Here is a 19,699-nt window from a genome sequence, read left to right as displayed (position 1 = left end):
TGCTAGTCCTTTAACTAGAACTTGGCTTCATTTATTTCTAACATGTTTTTGGTTGCTTTTGTTAACCATAGCAGCAAAGTTAATCCCCCAAATTATTCATATTTTGACAGAATCTCATTAAAATGTTTCATTTTCTTCGAGTGTGTCACGTTATTTTGTTTAGCTGGAACAGTGACAGACATACAGTACTTCCAATTTTAAAGGTAAACAACATTTTCTTCTTTTTCTCTTGGCCCATTTCAGTCAGCTTTAAATCAAGAATATCGCTCTATGAGTTGGAAAACCTGATGTAGTCTGAGTTATGGAACGCCATCATGAACAAGGCAGAAGGTGAAACAAAGGGCATAACATGTATAAGGTTGTTTTTCCCAGTAGGTGTACTGGAGCTGCAGGACAAAAGCAAATCCATTTGGAAGGTTTACTGCTTCATCTGTGTTGTACTGCCTGGAGGGCCTCCATGAACAACCTGCAGAGATCTAAGAAATCAGTCATGTGAGGGTTTATCTCTTCAGGAATGACATTGGCAGTGACCTGTCATGTGATTTAAGTATGAATTAAGACTCTTCTGCTCTTTCTTTAGCATAACATTTTGTTTGTCACATTTCTTTTAATTATCGTAGTTTGTGGAAGATTAACTGTGACAAACAGATGCTGTATAACCTTTTATTGTACTTTTTCTACAAAGATGTCCACAGAAACTGACAGAGCTACTCTAATAGAAAACCACTGTGGCCTCTAATTTCACTCCTCGTAGGGGGGCTATCTGTGCTCCTCAAATTTTGTGCTCAGCTTTGATATTGTTTTTTTTTTTTTTTTGGCACATGAAAGGGTGCATTGCGACTTCAGCATAGTCTGGGTCTGTCTTTCAGAGTGCGGAGATGAAAGGTTGAGTTACATAAGACTGTCAGAAAACTGAAAGGCTGCTTGTGTGCGCGCGCGCGCCTGGAGTGCATCACTGATACCAGGGCCTCCTAATGGAGCAGGACTTTTGCTGCAACTCTAGAGGATCTCGCTGCCAGCTCTTATACTGTAAAAGTAAAAACCTGTCATCAGATGAGCGAAGAACAGGACAAACAACAGTGACTGCACTATTATTTACAGTGATTTACATCTCATACATGCATTTTTTCTGCTGCAGATTGCTAATTAATGTCTATTTTTACATCTAGTATGCTTTATTTTTATTTAGACCATGAGATGACACATTTGAGAGAGCTTTCATGTGCAGAACATCTAGGCACAGAGTTGTTGCGTTTAGACAAGTAAATGCATTATGAGAGCATTTGTTTTTCTTTTTAAATGTCAAGCTATGGAAAAGCTTTCATGCAACAGCTTTTTTCTTTTTTTGTGAAGGGCGTGGATAAGGTTGTTTGCTTTCTGTTGGGATCACCACATTTTGTACTGCATTATTGAGCAGAACCTTGGCGAAGGACAAAAGGTGTCCAACAAACAACGAGGCCAACAAACCAGTTATACTCAACTAAATGTGACAAAGGTGCATTCACTTATCAAAATGTGTTGAATAATTACAAAAAACAAATTTCCATAGTTTAAACCTGCTGTAACTCCCAACATTTTAAAGTACACTTTCTTAAATGTTCTTTTTCTTTATGACAACACTACCATAAACTTCACTTCTTACTATGATAGACACATTCTTTACAACTTAGGTCCTACCCACAATACACTGAAAATTAAATTTAAAGAAGACAGATTTTCTGCTGTGTTTGCACCTCCCATTCACACGCAAATGTTTCTGTCAAAAAAAAAAATTAGAACTTTAAAAATGCTTTCCAAAGTAATGATTTTGAAAATTGATGTTGTCTTTGTGTGGAGCAAAACTACAAATGTTTTAAGAAATGATGTAGCAACACAATTCCTGTTTCCATTGTTTTCTAGGACCATATGTTCTAGAAACCAAACAACAATGAAGCTGTTTTCAGTGTATTTTTGTTGTTTTTATGTCTGCCTGACTTCATCCTGATCCCATCACCATTAAACTTTGGGTCCTGAAATGGTCATTGACTGAGAGGAAACTTTAAAGAATATGAAAGAAAAATAACAAGCTGCAGTTTTTTTGAGGAAGGTCTTTAGTAAAGTTCTTTTTTTCATATTTTATGTTGTTGATGTGGTTGTTCTCACCACCTAGTGGGGTGGCATTTATGTTTCAGGGTTTTTGTTAGAATGTGGGAACAGAGAAAAAAAAGAATCAGTTTAAAAATATCCATAGTGCAGTTGAGTAGACAGACTCCCAAATTTGTAAACAGCTTGGTTATTTCACATGAGAGCTTTCCTTTTCTGCTCTCCTTTGTTGGATGGAAGTTGATGCAGCTCAGCTGGGAAAAGAAACTTTGGAGTGTTTGGAAAGAATTAGACTAAAACCAGACAGCTTGAGACAGTTCATAATGAATTATTTAAATGTTTGTTAATATTTGTGGTTTTGCAGCAAGATAGTGAATCAGTCTAATAATTTTTGTTCATTTTATTATTTTTATTACTGTTCAATAAACATTTTTACTGACAACTGTTGACAATTTTGCTGCTGATTTTTGTCAGTGAATTTAAGTAAAATTAAATGATGTCATATTGAAATATAACAGGCAAGAACTTTTTTTTTATACTTTGGGGGGTTTACCAAAGCACTGTGGGGAAACACCAACAACACAATTCAGCTGTATAGTCAAGCCTATTGCAATTGTTTACCTAATGTTTTCACACACAGTATGACACTACTTAGCTGTTTCCACCGACACAGTAAATTACTATTATTATTTTCAAATTAGTTTTTATACTGAGCTTGGTCTGAAGCAACAATTTACCAGCATGCTGTGTTAGCCCCTCATTATGGTGCAGAGAAAACTTACAGAAAGGTGGAAGAGTTTCATCTTAACCTCTTAAGTATCATATTCACCCAAAAATCAATGACAGAACTGCGCTCATGCGTGTGTAGAATCCCAGGAAAGTGGAAAATGGGTTTATGAGGCCTGTGGGAGGACACAGTGGCTGGTAATTAGGCAAAATAAAAAAAATCCCCAGCCTCCACATGCCCCTAAGGCAGTAAATAAGAGCTAAAGTAAACCAGACCTGACGGTGAAATTGCATTAGATACGTGTGCTTAATGGAAAGTTTAGAAAAAAAAGAAAACTTATTTTTGCCTAATGAGAATTTCCATCTCCCCACACCCTCTACTTTGCTTTATTTTATTTTATTTTTTGCATAACCATTAGTGCTCATCCTTATTTTTGTCACAGTGTAGTTTATCTGTGTTATATTAGGGCCCCTGTTGTAAAACGCTAACAGAAACCGGATGTGCAGGGCTGTGGTTTGAACATGTTTCTGTCTTTGTTTTCCCACAGATTCTTTCCCGCTCAGATTGGGACCACAAGAGAGGCCTCCGAGGATCACAGGTTAGCACTGTCCTCAGACATAGAAACTTTCCAAAAGATAACTGGGATTTTTTCAAGTGGTGTTCTGTCAAGTTGTCAGTATCTTACCTGCAGTAGACAGTGGTCAGAGCACTATCAGTATGGAATATCAGGCAGAAGGCAATGAAATCTATATGCTATTCAGAGGGATGCCATTTCCAAAGCAGATTTTTGCCACCTTTAAACATTTTCAGTCTCAAAAATTCAAGAGCAGTTCATTAAAATGCTATTTTATCGCAGTTATTTACATATAATTTTACATGACAGCAACAGCAAGTTGTAGCCCTTTCAGCAAGAAAACCATGTTTGACTTTTGTTTCTCTTTTGTCAGAATAATGGTCAAATGTGATACTGATAGTGGTTTATAAAATAATCTTTGCATGAACCTCTATAGGTTTTTGAGATCGGAGTTGTTTTACGATGGCAGCACTTTTGGCCTCAGTCAGACAAGCTGTTGGCTCATCAACCCGGTCAGAATTAAAGTCTTTTTCTCCAAACTGAGGTTGTTCCAAGAGTCATTTACGACAGGCAAAATATTAATTGTTCACAACCTTTTCACAGAACCTCATATCAAAAGATCTGAACGATCCCTTTAAGTAAAAGGAGAGAAGACTAACAACAGACACAGGAAGGTGCCTGAGTTGAGCTCAATGGCTCTGCTTAACACACTTTAAAAATAACACTAATAGAAAACTTTCAGCAGGTGCAATATGTTCACCTACTTATTCTACATGTGCTTAAACATCATGTTGAGAGCTGTCACTCTATACTAGAGTCCTTGTTGTGGCATTAATTCAATTAAAGAGGTTTGTGGTTTGCCTCTAAGGTGCTGTAAGCAATTTAAAGCCAAGAGATGTACTGGAAAGGCTCAGGGGAAACAGCTTGTAGAGGATGGACATACAGGCACATCCTTGAGATAACCTCCCCCATCTTTTGTTGGTAGGGGAATTTGTGGATGTGCCTGGGCTTGGAAATTGATGTATTGAGCTGCCACTGAGCTACAGGGCAGGACTCCAGAGTACATGAAGAATAAACAATGCCCTTGGCACTGGCATTGCCACATAAGAGTATGAATGTATCCTGTCCTGCATGTTTTCCTATCAGGAGGACATCCTTCAGGAATAAATGGATGCTGTGTCTGTGCTGACGGTGTGCAGTTTGTTTGGGAACCAGTGCATGCAGCAGAGTTGTCTTTATTTAGGAGTAATGGCCAAAACTGTGCAGCAAGAAACTTGGAAAACAAACTGCACAAAATTTTCCTTTAAATGCAAAGACTTGTCAAGTATTTAAATATTTTCCAAATCAGTAGTAAGGTAATATTAAACCAAAGAATTCTCTAAAAATTGATTGCTTTTTAAAAATATTGCCAAAGGCTTATTTGGATTTAGTAGGCAGGCACATATTTTTGATGGATGCATTGCCTAAACTGTCATTTAGATTCATTGGTCATTCAAGTCTTTTTTGTGTCTGTAAACGAGCTTCGCATTCATCCTGTAGTGGCCCAAACATTGACAAAATGTGGAAGAAGTCCTGGCTTATGTTGGCATCTCTCTCCATCTTGTGGCAGTTTTCCCTCCACTCTGCTGTCTTGGACCCGGCTGTTGGTCAGGCTACACTTTTTATGCCCCAGCGCCTCATAGTGTGCACAAATCACAGAGGAAGAAAGAGGGAGACCAGAGCACTTGATTGATCTCCTCTGTGTTATATTCGCCAACATGCACACATTAGCAAGCTCATTTTCCAAACCACATCTTTTTTCCCTCCGCCTTCTAAAGCTTGTGGTGGATGTTTCAGCTTAGGAACTGACAGTAAGGTTATGTATGGAAAGAGCTCTTCAAATATTTGTATTCAACTTGAATACTCGTGGGTTTTGGAATGTGGCTAGAGAGATTATTGGAGAAAAGAATGTTTGTAGGCCTGGGTTTTGTGACTGTTATTCTAAATCAGTGAAAGGGTGGAAGAGTATGAGGCAGACATAGATGACATTGGAATCCAGTTGAATTGTGTGTTGTACCACGATGCTTGTAAAGGGGTTGCTTGGTTTCCTCTATGTAAAGGTTTGTGCACGCCTCGCTGCGCTTGACTGCAAACACCACGGTGCTCAGTTTGTGTTGAGTCCAGTTCCCTTTAATTCAGGCACTTAGGAAAGACAAATAAGCTTGCACTTTCACCGTAATTTTTGCATAACCAAACAACTTGGTTTCATTTCACATGTCAATTTGCAGGATTTGAAACAACTTATGACCGGTATTTTTCCTGTCTTGGATAACAACTTTTGTTGGACTCAAACAAGCTGAAATATGTGAATAAAACCAAACTGAATTCACGCAGTTGCATGTTAGGGGTCAATTTCCTCAGCCTTTTCCAGTAAATCTTTACAAAGCAATTAGCTTTTTTGTTTTGATATTCTACAACATACCTAAAACACCAGCTTTGTTTTAAGAAAATATGGAATAATTTTACCCTAGCTGCAGCTGAGAACCTGGTTCAGTGTTTTAGAATATGTAAGGGGTCACAGTTGTGGTGTGGGTTGGTTGTGAGCTTGGAAGTTTAGTGCTACTCTGTTTAGTTTTGGCTGCAGTAGCTAAAGCAGTGCGATAGGACGATAGGAGTATCTTAGTGAAGTTGTGTGCTGTCCCACTGCTGTGACTCACACAGCACCAGTCCACTGACCACCAAACTTGTCTTCAGTTAATTCAGCTGGACACATGTAATCATGCTAAATCATAATGCTGAATATCCAGCTGCTGAAAAAGAAGACCACATGATAACTTTTTCAGTGATGCTGAGCATTTTTATTGAAGACACAAATATTTTTAAATACATTCCCATGTTTCCTTTCCAGCACATTCCTAAGTTTTAAGGGGTTGAGTGGTACGAATGACTAGATAAGTGGTATGGTCAAACAGTGCAAAACATTTTCTCAGATCATCGTTTGCTGATCAAGTTTCCTTGATCTTGTTTGAAAATCTCACATGAGTAAAGAAATATGGCGAAAGCCAATGAACAGATTGACTTATATGTCTGTATCACATTGATTCACGGAGGCCCTGTTATGTAGCTTGATTCTGGTGTGAGTTAGACTCTGCCATGGCCACTCATTGCTTCCACTCCTGTTCATGGACAGGATCTGAATGCAGAGTCAAGTAGAGGAGAATGTCTAGTTTGGGAACGTCAGGGTCTTCTCTCTTTTTGTAGATGATAGGGTTCTGTTAGTGTGTTCAAGCCATTACCTCATCATTTATGGAGATGTTCACAGCAGTGCGTGTTAAGAGATTAGGGTCAGAATCATCTCCGAGTGCCATGCCAAGTAGCAAGAGATGGACAGACAGATTGGGCCTTCATCTTCAGTAATGAAGATGTTGTTCTGGTTTGTTTTGGAAGTAAAGGAGCTAAGCCAAAAGACAAAGCTTTCGATTTATTGGTCCATCTACTTTCCAGCATTCACTTATGATCGCAAGATCTGGATCATGAGCCAAAAAGGAAACAAAATTTTCTATTTAAGCAAGTGAAATAAGTTTTGATTAGCTCTTTCACTTAGCATTTAGAAAATTTAAACTGCTATCTTTATGGCTGCCTATAGATACTTCCTGGTTGTTTCAATCAGTAAGGAACATAAGTCAGTGGTGTCCAATCTTGGTCCTGGAAGGCCACTATCCTTCATGTTTTAGATTTTTCTCTGCTTTAGCACACCCGATTTGAACGACTGAGTGATTAACAGGCTTCTGCAGAACTTGATGACCTGCTGAAGTGCAGGGAAACATCTAAAATATGCAGGATAGAGGCCCTCGAGGACCAGGATTGGATGCCACCATATTAAGTAATACAAAATATATAGAGTTGATTAGATCTGGGTACCTCAGTGTTTGCATCTTTATCTTTTATCCTTACCATCTTTGCTTACCTCATTAAGATATTAGAGGATTAGAGGATCTCTTTCTCCAGCAGAACCTTGACGCATTTGTTCAGTCTCTTGCTCCCCTCTGGGAAACATTATATTCTCAGCATTGCACAATTTGTTTTAGATACTGTCTTCTTCTAGAAGCTTTGAGGACTGTATGTTTAGATGAGGGACCCAAGGGGCTATAAGTGCATAAAATGGACCATCTCAGATATTACAAATATGCGACCTCTCTGTGTGTGTACCCCATTAATAATTTTTATTAAAAAGAGGCCCTCAGCGTTTTGTTTGTTGCACCAAATAGAATTTGTCTGTCCTCTGCATTCTGCAGTTATTGGCAAAATACATGTGGACACAGCAGAAACACCAACAGTCATATTTCCATGAGTCAGTGTTGTTGCAAAGGTCGATACCATTGTTTGTAATTCGTTATGTTGCCTGTGAGAAATGTAAAACTGAAGTTCATGGTTAGGAGGATGCATATATGTACCCGTGTATTAAAGAAAGGAGTTCCAACATTATAATTACTTACTGTAATTTTATACCTGCTGAAAAAAAATTACAAAAACAAAGAAAAGGAAAGTTCTGACTGAAATGTTTGTTAACAGATCTATTTTTATCTAGTTCAGTAAACTTTTGACTGTTGTTTGGTTGAGACACACATTAAAATAAAGCTACACACACACACTGCTAAGTTGGTTTTGAGTATAGAGAACTTGTAGAGACAAACAGCCTCTCACTCTTCAGGAATGATTGCTAGTTTGTTTTGACTGTCTCTCAGATTAGTTTACATGAACTGCCGTGCTGGTGTTAATCTATGACGCGTCTACTGACATACTGTTCCAGTCTGCGTTTGCACAAACAATTAAGGCCGTTGATCACAAACACTGTTGTTAGTTATACTGAAATGTCAAAACAGAGTGTTCATGCATGGTTTGGTGCATTACTTAGCTTGTTGAGAAGTCAAAAAAACTTGTTTATTGATTGTCAGCTTTATCTAATGTAGCATGTCACAGAAAGCGGGGACGTTGTGAGCGAGTATGACACAGATATGTGGAACTTCCATGACCAGAGGGCCTGGGATATGGGCTGGATTAGGAGGATCAGTGGGTGAGTTGGGGTCTGGCATCAGGCAAGTCTAGAACTTTTTAGGTTTTCTTGTGGGGTAAAAAAAAAATGGGCAGCTTAAAAATTTGCTGCAAACAGAAATATAGTGTCATTTTTTTTTAAATAAACACTGCTTGGAAAAACAGCATAAGGTGACCACAGTTCTTCAGCAGTAGGTCTTTTTCAGAATATTTTTTGGCTTCGAGACTTAAATTCTTTTTACATCAACTAATTCTTACACTTAATTGTTAGATCAATATTTTTGCTGTACCGTATTTTTCTCTTTTTTCCTTCCATTTTGAAAATTGCTGGTGGAAGCTTTGTATGTAGTGCATGATGTTTTTTTCCAGTGGTTTTATCTAACTTTACGCAGGAAAGTGTTTTCTATGTATCAATATTTTATAAAATTTTATTGTTCTTACTTGTGATTAGTTTGGATGTTTTGTGATTACGCTATGAAATATCCATCCATCCATTTTCTATAGCTACTTAATTCCTGCAGAATAGCAGGAAGCTGCTGTCTATCTTCCAAGGTCTCTGGGCAAAAAGCAGGGTACATCCTGGGCATGTCGCCACTCCATCACAGGGCAACAGAGAGACCAATGAGAGAGACAACCATTTACACACTCACTTCTACCTAGTTACAATTAAAAGTAGCCATTTACCTAACATGCATGTTTATGGAAAGTGGGAACAACCTGCAACACCAAAAGAAAGCCCATGCATGACTAAGAAGAACATGCAAACTCCACTCAGACAGGGCTCAGCTGGCAATCAAACCCAGGACCTTCTCGTTGTGACACAACTGTGCAAAAAAGAATCCACAATCTTGAGGAATTTTGCAAAAACAATATTTATAACAATAAGGCAACAACTGCAACAAAAAAACAACATTGAACATTTTATCTGTCATTGCAGCTTGCAGGTAACAGCATTTATTAGTGTAAAACTGTATTATCCATTTTTGATTTTTGATTTTTAACAAACTAAAACCTTTTTTTTATTTTCAAAAATAAAGCATTTCTCTTCCAGTAGTCACTTTGTGTTTTGCATTAAATCTGTCCTGTCAAAACACTACAAATGGGGACTTTACTGATGAAATAAACCCATCTAATCTGACAGGAAATGCTTATGTAACCCTATGTGGCATTATGTAACTCACAGTACAATCTGCTCCACAATGTCCCAAATGATTTCTTAGTTTGAAGTTGCAGAAGATTAGAAGATTAGGAACAAAAGGTGCTATAAGTTTTAGTTTTTAGGGATGCAATAAAGTTCAAGCCTGGAGTGGTTGAGGCTTTATTTCTCCCTATAGTCAGCAATGCTAAATAACTCAAATGAGCTCTCATAGGCTTAGTTAGCTGTTGTTAGCATTTTGTTGAAAAATTCTAATATTTGTAAATATTTAAAAAGCTTGTAAAGAAACAACCTACAGTCGTGGGAAATAAAAAGTCTGCCCTATTTCAGCTCTAGTGTTTTACATAAAAATAATTTATCAGACCATAAACTTATTCAAATATAACCTCAAGTGTACAAAAAATGATTCTATGATCTCTTTATTTGTATTTAATAATGCCAATATGGCCATCTGGAATTGGGCTGACTTCAAAAATAATTAGTTGTAGATGTGCAGCCAATGTATACTTCCTGTGAGTTTCATTAAAATCCATCATAACATATTTTTCAAACAGACAAACAAGGTTGACTCCAACAGTTAATGCAAATGTTTTCGGCAAAGATGTTGTGCGATGTGTTGCCCTCAAAATATGGGTTGGGAATGATGATCGGCTACTACCACACCAAATTCTAGCTCAATGTTTATAAAATTGACTGAGTTGCAACCATTTTTGTGTTTGCCAAGATTGCTGTGGTGAGACAGCCATCTTGAACAAGGCTGACTCCAAAAGTTAATCACTTGTAGATATCAACCTGATGACTTTTTTCTGAAAGTTACAATAAAATACATCCTGTGGTTCACAAGATATTCTGTGAATGGTACAGACAAATGAACACACACACACACCATCAAAAATATTATTGCCTGCCGCCAAAGGCAAAGCCGGTGTGCTTCTCTTAGGCCCTGGTCTCCCCACCTAAATGCATAGGTAAGCCTCACTTTTCACCTTGACACCACCTGAAACCAGAATTAACTTCGTCTGACCCAAAGTGATTTGGTGAGGTGAAAGCACCAGCCCCAAGCCCACAGGGAGCCACAAGGAACAGAATGATAACACGGGGGTAAATTACTGTCATTAATCAAGAGTGTACATTTTTGATATAAGAGCAAAGTTTCTTGCGTTCACATTCACAATTTATACTGATCTCCTTCAAAACTTTGCCCTCACACTTAAAAAGTGTAAGACAACAGCTGAGAGTAAAAATGAGGAATATTCCTCTTAAATCAATGAGATCTTGATTCACGGCAATAAATCACTTTATATCACAGCGTAAAATGATTTTATCTCTAGCAGAGCACCACTATTGCTTGACCTGATAGTGTAACAGCAGCTAAAAATGACTTTACTTTGCTGTGCTTCAACACCACAACACAGATGCTATTTATTTGAAAAACAGGTCAATATAATTACCTGTCTAAGGCCAAAGTGAAGCTGTGTACACTTAACTACTGTAAGCTTACAAGGTTTGACTTATTTTAGATGATGAAAATTTGCTCCTGTTTGGTATCTGACTTAAGTTGATGTCGGGTATTTCCCACAACTCAACTTTTTGCAAAAGAGCTTTCTGTAAATTAAAAAAACAATTGTGAAACACAACATAAAACCCCAATGCCACCATTAAACATAATACCAGGGCTAGCTTCTGACAAGACATGTTGCTCGATACAGCTAACAGCAAAACGTTTCTCATGTCAGGTTTGTGTCATCCACAGACCAAAAGCATGTGTATTAGGTCAATCTGTAACTCTAAATTGTCCCTAGGTGACCCTTGTTTGTCTCATTTGTGTCTATGTGGCCCTGTGATGGCCCTGCCTCGCACAATGACCACTGGAGATTGGCACCAATTGCCCCATGACCCAGAAAGAAAAAAATTGGTAAAAAAAAATGGATGGAAGTTTTCTTCATTATTCCAGCTGTGCAACTGCAGATTACAAAGTACTGAGAGCTGAATCCTGAATGGATCGCTATTCTCTTTGCCAGCTAGATGTTTTGTTTTGCTGCTACATTTTCCTTCAAAGTTCTCTTTGGTAAACACTTAAATCAGCCTCTGTGTAAGCTCAGGTGTATGCATCTTCTCATATTATGCGCTAACTCAAACCAGAAGAACAAGGAAATGAAAAAAGATGACATGAAGATTCATACATTAACCATCTCCGTAAATGTTCCATCGGCCTGCCACAAGACATTTTCTGAAATTTAGAAGAGATAAACAGAGTCCTGATGTGTTAATAGAAACATATCGCCAACACTGAAATATGTGGTGTTTGTGCTTTAGCTGACCTCTATAGAAAAATTGATATAAACTGTATAACTGGCTTATCTTGCTTTAGAAAATAAAATGGAATACTTTTTCTGTTCTCACGGTGAAAAGAGTTAACACTTGTGATGCTGAGGTCAACTACTTGTTACGTAGCCAGTTTAAACAGGATAATTCTGGGTGTCTGGCAGCTGGTGTGAACATAAATGGGACATTTAAGAAGAAAGTCTGATAACATTCTTTTAGGGTGAAAGTGGAACTTTGTGGTCTTATTAGAATGAACGAACTGGCAGCTGAGAACTTATTTGTGGTTGTTCAATTGCACTAATTAACGTCTTTGTCCTGTTGAAACAAGACAAGCTCACACAATGCTCATGTGTTCAAAAGGAGAGCACAGTCAAAGGCCAGACCAGACTCTAGTTGAGATGTTGTTAATCAGTCCATTTAGTAATGTGCAGCTGTGGTAAACATGCAAAAGTCTAATTTTGTTGCACAGATGTTCAACAGGCGACTGCTGTGAGTTACCATTCTGTTCCCCCTCATGTTTTTTTTGCTTCTGTGAAGTGGAAGAAATCCATATATGGTATAAAATAAAGTCTTGAAGTGTTTGTAGGTGTGTACAGTCCATGACTGTGCAGCTTTGTGTGATCCTGCAGCTATAAAATGCTTTACAAAACGCTGTAGTCTCAGTAGGACACTACGACTGAATGTGTTTCTCTTTTTGTGTTGTTTGATTTTTTTGTTTGATTTTGTGTTTATTTATTGCTTATCATCATTTGTTCTCCATATACTGTAGTTTTTTTCAGAGCAGAATGCACTTTCAAACAAAATTTAAATAATTTAAATCACAAATGCTTCACAAGCTGTTTTGCAGGTACATAGAGCTTTTACTACTGAAATGGAACAAAGCTTCCATGATTGGAAAGCTTCCCAGCAATGAGCATTGCTCATTTTTGTCAATTTGACTGCAGTTGGCATCATATGTTGATTTTCATACAACATCTAATAGCTATTTGTTTCACAAAAAGTCAAAGAGTGTTTTTTTCTAAGTTGAAAGGACAGAAAGGACACATAAAACCACGTCAGTTTTCTTATACTCACTTAAAGCCAAAAATCAGACACTTAGGACTGTTTCTACCTTTCACACACTTTAAGAGAAAATAGCTTTAGTTTTTACCTTTCTTGTCTTCATCCAGAAAACAAAAGACTTTACAGTTATATTTGGCCAAAGTAGCAGTTTTTCCATTGATTCACACACACTAGTAATAACTGCACTCTATATGTGAAGCCCTTTCTCTCTATGATCCCGCACCAATGACAGGGTGTTGTTGATGTGTTGCTCAAGGACACTTTGACACGTGTCAGAGTTGGGGACAGAACTGCCAACCTTTGCAGTTTGGAGAAGGAACCACAGTGGCACACTTTAGTTTAGGAGCAAGCTCTATAGGATTAAGGTCTGGCCAGTGTCACAGTTAACCACATGATGACCTCGCAGGGGAAATGGTGACATAGTTTACACACCTGTTCTTCCCCGCTGCCTCCAACTGGCAGCATGCAGCCGCTATCAGACCCAGCCTTTAATTAGCTCCAACTCTGATAGCTTGCAGCGGAGATGTTTATTTCTCATCCCTCTCTCTCTTTGTCAACCTGTAGTCATCAGGAACGACTGTGGTGGTGGACATAGCAGTGATGGGAGAGGCCCACGGACTGATCACAGACCTGCTGGCTGACCCTTCGTTACCTGCCCACACCTGCACATCGCTGCGGGCTGTCAGCAGCCTGCTAACAACCCAGCTCACTTTCCAACCTCTGCACCGACCACGCCCTGCCCCTCTGATTAACCCCATCGATGCTTACACCTGCTCCGACTCAGAAGAGGGACCTGAGAAAGAAGAGAAGACATCCATACATAAGGTAAAAGAACATATGCATTGTCTTGATTTACTTTTTACTGAGAAGATATGCAGTTCTGGGAAGGCTTGATAAAAGTGAGCATAATTTACCCAAATATCAAAGCTCAGTATTGTTAATCAAGAGTACTTAAAAGCCAGACAATATGGTTTTACTTGGAAATTGTTGAAATACTCCCTAAATGGCCATGAAGTCCTCTTCATTAAAGGTCAAACATAGCATGCAGCACTCCCCACGCGTGTTAATCTTTTAGCCCCTGTTTCAGCAAAGATGGGGTTCCTTCTCTCTGAGCTTCTTACATCAAATGAAAGAGCGTATTTCTTAGAGTTGAGTGAAGAAAAATAGAGCATGTCTACTGCTCGAAGCACTGTTCTCCCTTTCATAGCTACAGCTGTGTCAACATGACAGATGTGCCGAGCCAGACAGTGTGTGTGTGTGAATGTGTGTGTATGTAAGGGGGAGTAGCATAAGAGAGGCAACACACAGCTGGATACATTTCTCAAAAAGCTATAAAGAAGCATGAGAATGTGTCAACAAAACTCAACTCCCTCTACACTCCGTGTGCATCTGGCTCTTTATTTACTGAAGTTACCCATTCTGGTTGATTTGCAGGCTGGTTTGTAGTCGGTGTTTGACATGGCCATCCAACAAATATCTTGTCATTAAGGAATGGAAAGTGAAACTGCAGTCATTATGGTGTTCCTCATTATGGGCGCCCAGCTCTAAATGTCGAGGGGGAAAAAAAGAAATAACCCGAGAAGGAAAAAGGCTTTTCTGCCTTCTAAATTGTTTAGCATCCAGTTGTGGCACAAGCTGATACCTTTCACACACTTCGCAAAACTCGTTTTGTCAGTGCCTGCTGCAAAGTAACAACTGAGGCAATGTCTAAAGTTTTCAAACATCTAAAAAGCCTAAAGATCGTTTTAGGGATGCTGAGCTTGATATAACCAATGACATCAGCCATCTTTTGACTTTACATTATTCTTTAAAATTATACAAAAACGTGCCCAACGTTGTTAAATTTTTATTTTAAAACATTTAATAAATAGGACTGGGTTTATCTATATTCAATGAGTCTTTTCTCACATTGATGTTTTGTGTCACTGTTATTTACAAGATCAAATGTGAAAAAAAAAATAGAAATATTATAAAGGTAGCCTTAATACTTTTTGACAAAAAAGCTTTTTTCTTTTTATCATTAGAACACTTTGGGGGGAAAAAACAATCCATTCAACTTAATTTATTTTGTGCATTTTAAAATCTGCCTGTTGTCCCACCCACAAAGACTTTGAAGGGGCATGGGTACAAGGGCTGCCAGTCGAGGTGATTGTGAAATGTCATGCCGACATCAACATTTTGGACAAGCTGTGTTGTTATTGGTTGTGAATATTGGAACCGTTTACTTATGACTTTGAATGTAATGGTGTTTTGTTGGATGGTGGTGTTGAGAACCCAAGAGTGCAAACAGCAGGTGGAAGATATTTAACAGAGTTTAACAAAAAACTAAAATGAGCAGAAGTGAAAAGAGAAAAGAAGGGAGGAAAATTCAGAACCCACAAGGTTGAGACAGGATTACATACAATATGAAAATCTGGTAGAGCGTGAATGAAAACAAGGAGCTTTTATCTGCTGGAAGGATTGATCAGTGAGTGAATGCAGCTGGGATTATTACTAGTGGTTGACAGATGTGTTTGACAAGCAACACAGGGGAGCAGAGGAGAACTATGAGAATGGAACAAACTCAGAAACTTGACTGCCAGGCTGACAGATGACCAAGAAACAGAAACACTGGCAGGAAAGAAAAAAAAACAGGATCACTAAAACCATTGATACATAAACTGAAAAACAGGGATTTGCACAACTCAAAACCAGGCATCCGGTGTAAAACAGTTGCATGAATTGTAAAACATTTCATGTCTTGCAAATTTACTCACATTGGTGACCCCTGCAGAAGGGAACAGCCAAAAACCCAACAACAGTGTGTATGTGAAGACGGTCTAGTTTAAGTGTGCTGTAGCTAGTGTTTGTGTTTGGTAAGTCTCTGCAGAGCTTACACTATTGAGTGCAACTTCAAAGTAAAACAAATATTAATATGGATAATCATATTCAGTTTGGAAGTTAGAAGTAAAATACTCATTATCCTGTCATTTACTGCATGATTTCACCAAGTTCAAATATTTGCAGAATCCTGGTCTGTGGTTTTGTGGTTTTATATGTGCGTATTTGAACGTATAGGAAAGAAAACTTTTGAAAAACTTTTAAAATGAGCCTAACTCAGTGACTGTAGCCCTAAATGACATCAACCTACACCTTGTATCAGAATGTGTGTGTTTGTTTGCTAGCTCTCGGTAAATGATGCAATATTGTGAATGGGTTCATTCAGGATTCTGAGGCAGTCTTTAGTAGGTCACCCTGCAGAAGACTGAGGAGAAGAAGAGAGCCAGCTATGTTCAGCGCTGTTGTGCTAAACTGCTGCATGGCATCAAACAGATGGAGGCGGCCCAAGAGCACAGACCACTGGGAATCCAAGGGAAGGGCAAGACAGATGCTGAAACAGAGCAAATGACACAAAAGAAATTTGCAGAAAGAATGAGAAGCAGATAGGCGCAATCCATATGATGAAATTAATTTGTGTGCAATGCAACACTGACGCTTCATTTAACAATGTACCATGAGGAGCATTATTAGCACAACTGCCAGCAAATATTCTCTGTTCCTTAATACCTTAATAAGGGGGGGGCATCCAGTGGAAAAAACGTCATTATTCAACTCTTGAAATAAGTTTGAGTTTATTACTTGCTTCATTTGTTTCAACTTGGCCAGATCCATCACGAACAACTCACACTTATTTGATTAATTTAATTTACACACACACACAATATCTTACAAGTGGGAGTACTTTTACAGCTTTCAACTAAATACATAAGCAAATACGTTCATACTTTTATACTCCTGTCGCCACTGCATGCCTCCAGATTGGATTCGTCATATTATGCAATGGCTTTTCAGTGCTGTTAACTGTGGGTCTGTATGCTGTCCTCTGAATGTTTGTGTACGTGCAGCGTCTGAGGCGGAGTCTTCATCCTCTGAGGAGGATTTCTTCCACGTGGACGACCACCACCTCCGCCACAGGACTGCCCACTATCGAGCCCGGACCCGTTCGAAGGGACCGCAGCTCCAGCATAAAACCTTACCATGAATCACTCACCTGCAGGTACCCAGATCACCATTAGATAACTGATAGTGTTTTTATTGAATGCCTTGTGTATATACCTCTTGTGAAAAAACTTTGATACGATTAAACGTCCCTAGACAAGTTGCACCTTAACTTGACTCTGTTGGTAGTTATTAAAAAATATCAAGTTGGTTCTGGTTGTTTATTTTGCCCATACTTTTGGCATTTAAAGTAAATGTATTAGCTTTCCAGCATAGACCAGGCTTTTAAGTCAAATCAAAGGTCATGCTGAAGTCTGGTTAGCCTGATTCAACATCCAGGTTTGATAGAAGTTTAGAAACGCACAGTTGTGTTCAAGTTTTGAATATTTAACTAATTATTTTGAGGTTGTGCTTTGTGTACTGTGCAAGTAGCAAAACAACCATGATGCTACCGCTAGAATGATTAACGCTAAATTGTTCTTCAGGCTGAATGATTCATCTAAACATCTCTAAACACATCAATCTTTCTCTTCTGACCGTATAACTTCCCTTCAAAGAGCATTTTTTCCCTCTCAGTCCTCGGCAATGTGACTGCTTGACACTGGTGTTCCAGCAGAATCAGGCCTGTGCGTTGGTGTGTTTGTGGGTTGTTCCTGACAAACCAAATCGATTTTCTGGAGACGGTTCGGGTCTTGAACCCTGGGAAAGTGTCTATAATTTCCAATTTTTTTTTTTTTTGTTTGAGTTTTGTAGAAATGGATCTAAGAATTTTATAAAATTGTTTTACTTTTGAAAACCTGCGATCCTTCTGTTCAGATCTTTTGTTAGACTTTCCTATTCTTTAGACTTTGTAGATCAACTCAATGAGTGCCATCGAACAAATCTCTCTTAAAGCAATAATTCAGATCTTAGTGGAGTTCTGTAAAAAGGTTATAAAGAATGAATTTATAAACTATAGTAGATAGCCAGTTTGAATGACTTCAATTTACAGAAACAGAGTTTAATTCTGACCAGATTGAAGAGTTAACAGATAATCTGAAGGGGATTAAGATCAAAGTGGATTGTTGCCATCTTAAAAATTAATAAATTCATTAAAACAGTCTGCTTTGATCTTGTTCCTGCTCAGTCTAGCTTTTACCCCATCAGCCTGATCCGAATTAAACTCTCCAAAAGTTAAATTAAATTATTTAATAAATTACATTTCTCCAAACTTAGGTCATTTGAAGACCTGTTTACAACAGGTAGGAAAGATATTAATTGGTCATAACTTTTCTACAGAACCCTACTTCAAAAGATTTGAATTTTTACTTTAATTACCACATAGAAGCTACCAGCCACTATTAATTTTACTTATTCGTAGAGATGTACTAGACCTTAGCAGATTAGGACACTTTGCAACTTAAGGCACATTCTGATATACATATATGAGAATTTCAGATCATTTTGATCCGAGTTTGATGTCAGAGCTCTACTTTTCTCTCTTTGGAAAATATATATCACAGTCCTTCTAACCCAGCAAAAGAACCACAGAATAAAGGCTTTATTAATGCATTCTACTCAGGAAAAGATGCTTTAAGCAGAACTCTGACAATAGCTACAATGGTATGACGCATGGCTTTGAAGGTCATTAGGTTTTTCCAGCAGTGTTGCTGCATTTATACCAAAGACATCAGTGTGAGTGAACAGTAACAGCTCAGCAGTTTGGAAAAAGATGTGTGTATGTGTGTGTGTGTGGAGTCAAAATGGAAATATGCCCCACAGGCAAATGCATTAACCTGAATAACTAAGACCCACATCAACTGTGAGCACATTAATGCTGAAGACAGCATGGGCTCGGGTTACTCAGTGTAATGGTTCACACATAGATCTGTATGTAAGCCATGTAATTGACAGTAGTCATGTTGCTGTTTTGGAGGTTCTTGTGATCTTTGTGAGAGGTGTATAATAATAAGACTTAAAAAAGTGAATGTTTAATGAGTTATAATAAGGGTAAACCATCATCTCGAATGTTTGTGCTATGTCAAGCTGTGAGGACAGTTTTTAAATAAGTTCAGTTTCTGTATGTGTGTCCAATTATCAACTGTTGCATGGGAACTTTTACCTGGTTGCTAATCTGAATCTGAAGTTAAATTATTAATGTCTAGAAGAACTTCATAAACTTTCTGTCTGATGTCTGCCTCAAAGATTCACTGAGAACAGCCTGCAGGGAATCTAACACTAACTTTATATTGTTCTTCTGTAATTGTCACCCGCAAGAGTTTGCGCACGCAACAAGAGTTATACTGCTTTCCTTTTTGATGTAATTAAGGCTTACAGTTTAAAAATTCCTTATCATATTTTAGAAAAAAACACATTTTTTAGTGACTTTGGGTCATGTAAAAAGATTTGAATCTGCTTGGCTATGTTTTACAACAGTCACCAAACTTTTAGATTAAAAAAAAAAGTTATTTACTTCTTCTGCAGACTCCATCAGCCTTCTCATAACAATGGTTAAAACTTTGAGTTGTAGATGTAAAATGAGGCATGACTCTGAAACTGCAAGGCCCAATTTAGAAACTAGCATTAGGTGGATAATAAAAAAAATACTACTTTTTGCATGCTTACATTTGATTGGACAATTAAAGGCAAATATCCTCAGGGCAGTAATTACTCTGTTAGATAAACTTGGAGTAGATAAAAATAAAAAAGGGAACATCTTATTGTTGTAACTAAAGTTGATATATGTGCTGAAATAATGACTGTCCCAAGTTAATTAATTCATGCT

At 38.0% G+C, this 19,699-nt stretch overlaps 1 protein-coding gene across 2 annotated transcripts in view; it reads left to right on the top strand.

Annotated features, from left to right (window-relative positions):
• LOC108230157 (cGMP-inhibited 3',5'-cyclic phosphodiesterase A) overlaps positions 1–19,699 on the top strand; it is a 79,846-nt gene that overhangs the window by 39,470 nt on the left and 20,677 nt on the right. For both annotated transcript variants that reach the window (XM_017406134.3, XM_017406133.3), the window contains exons 2-4: positions 3,357–3,407; positions 13,522–13,782; positions 16,842–16,993. In XM_017406134.3, the coding sequence (XP_017261623.1) occupies positions 3,357–3,407; positions 13,522–13,782; positions 16,842–16,993 (464 nt within the window). The remainder of the gene's footprint in view (positions 1–3,356; positions 3,408–13,521; positions 13,783–16,841; positions 16,994–19,699) is intronic.

This window comes from Kryptolebias marmoratus, linkage group LG11 (assembly GCF_001649575.2).
Source record: "Kryptolebias marmoratus isolate JLee-2015 linkage group LG11, ASM164957v2, whole genome shotgun sequence".
Classification (NCBI taxonomy): domain Eukaryota; kingdom Metazoa; phylum Chordata; class Actinopteri; order Cyprinodontiformes; family Rivulidae; genus Kryptolebias; species Kryptolebias marmoratus.
The sequence above is the reverse complement of the archived record's forward strand: the minus strand, read 5'-3'. Positions and strand labels throughout refer to the sequence as shown.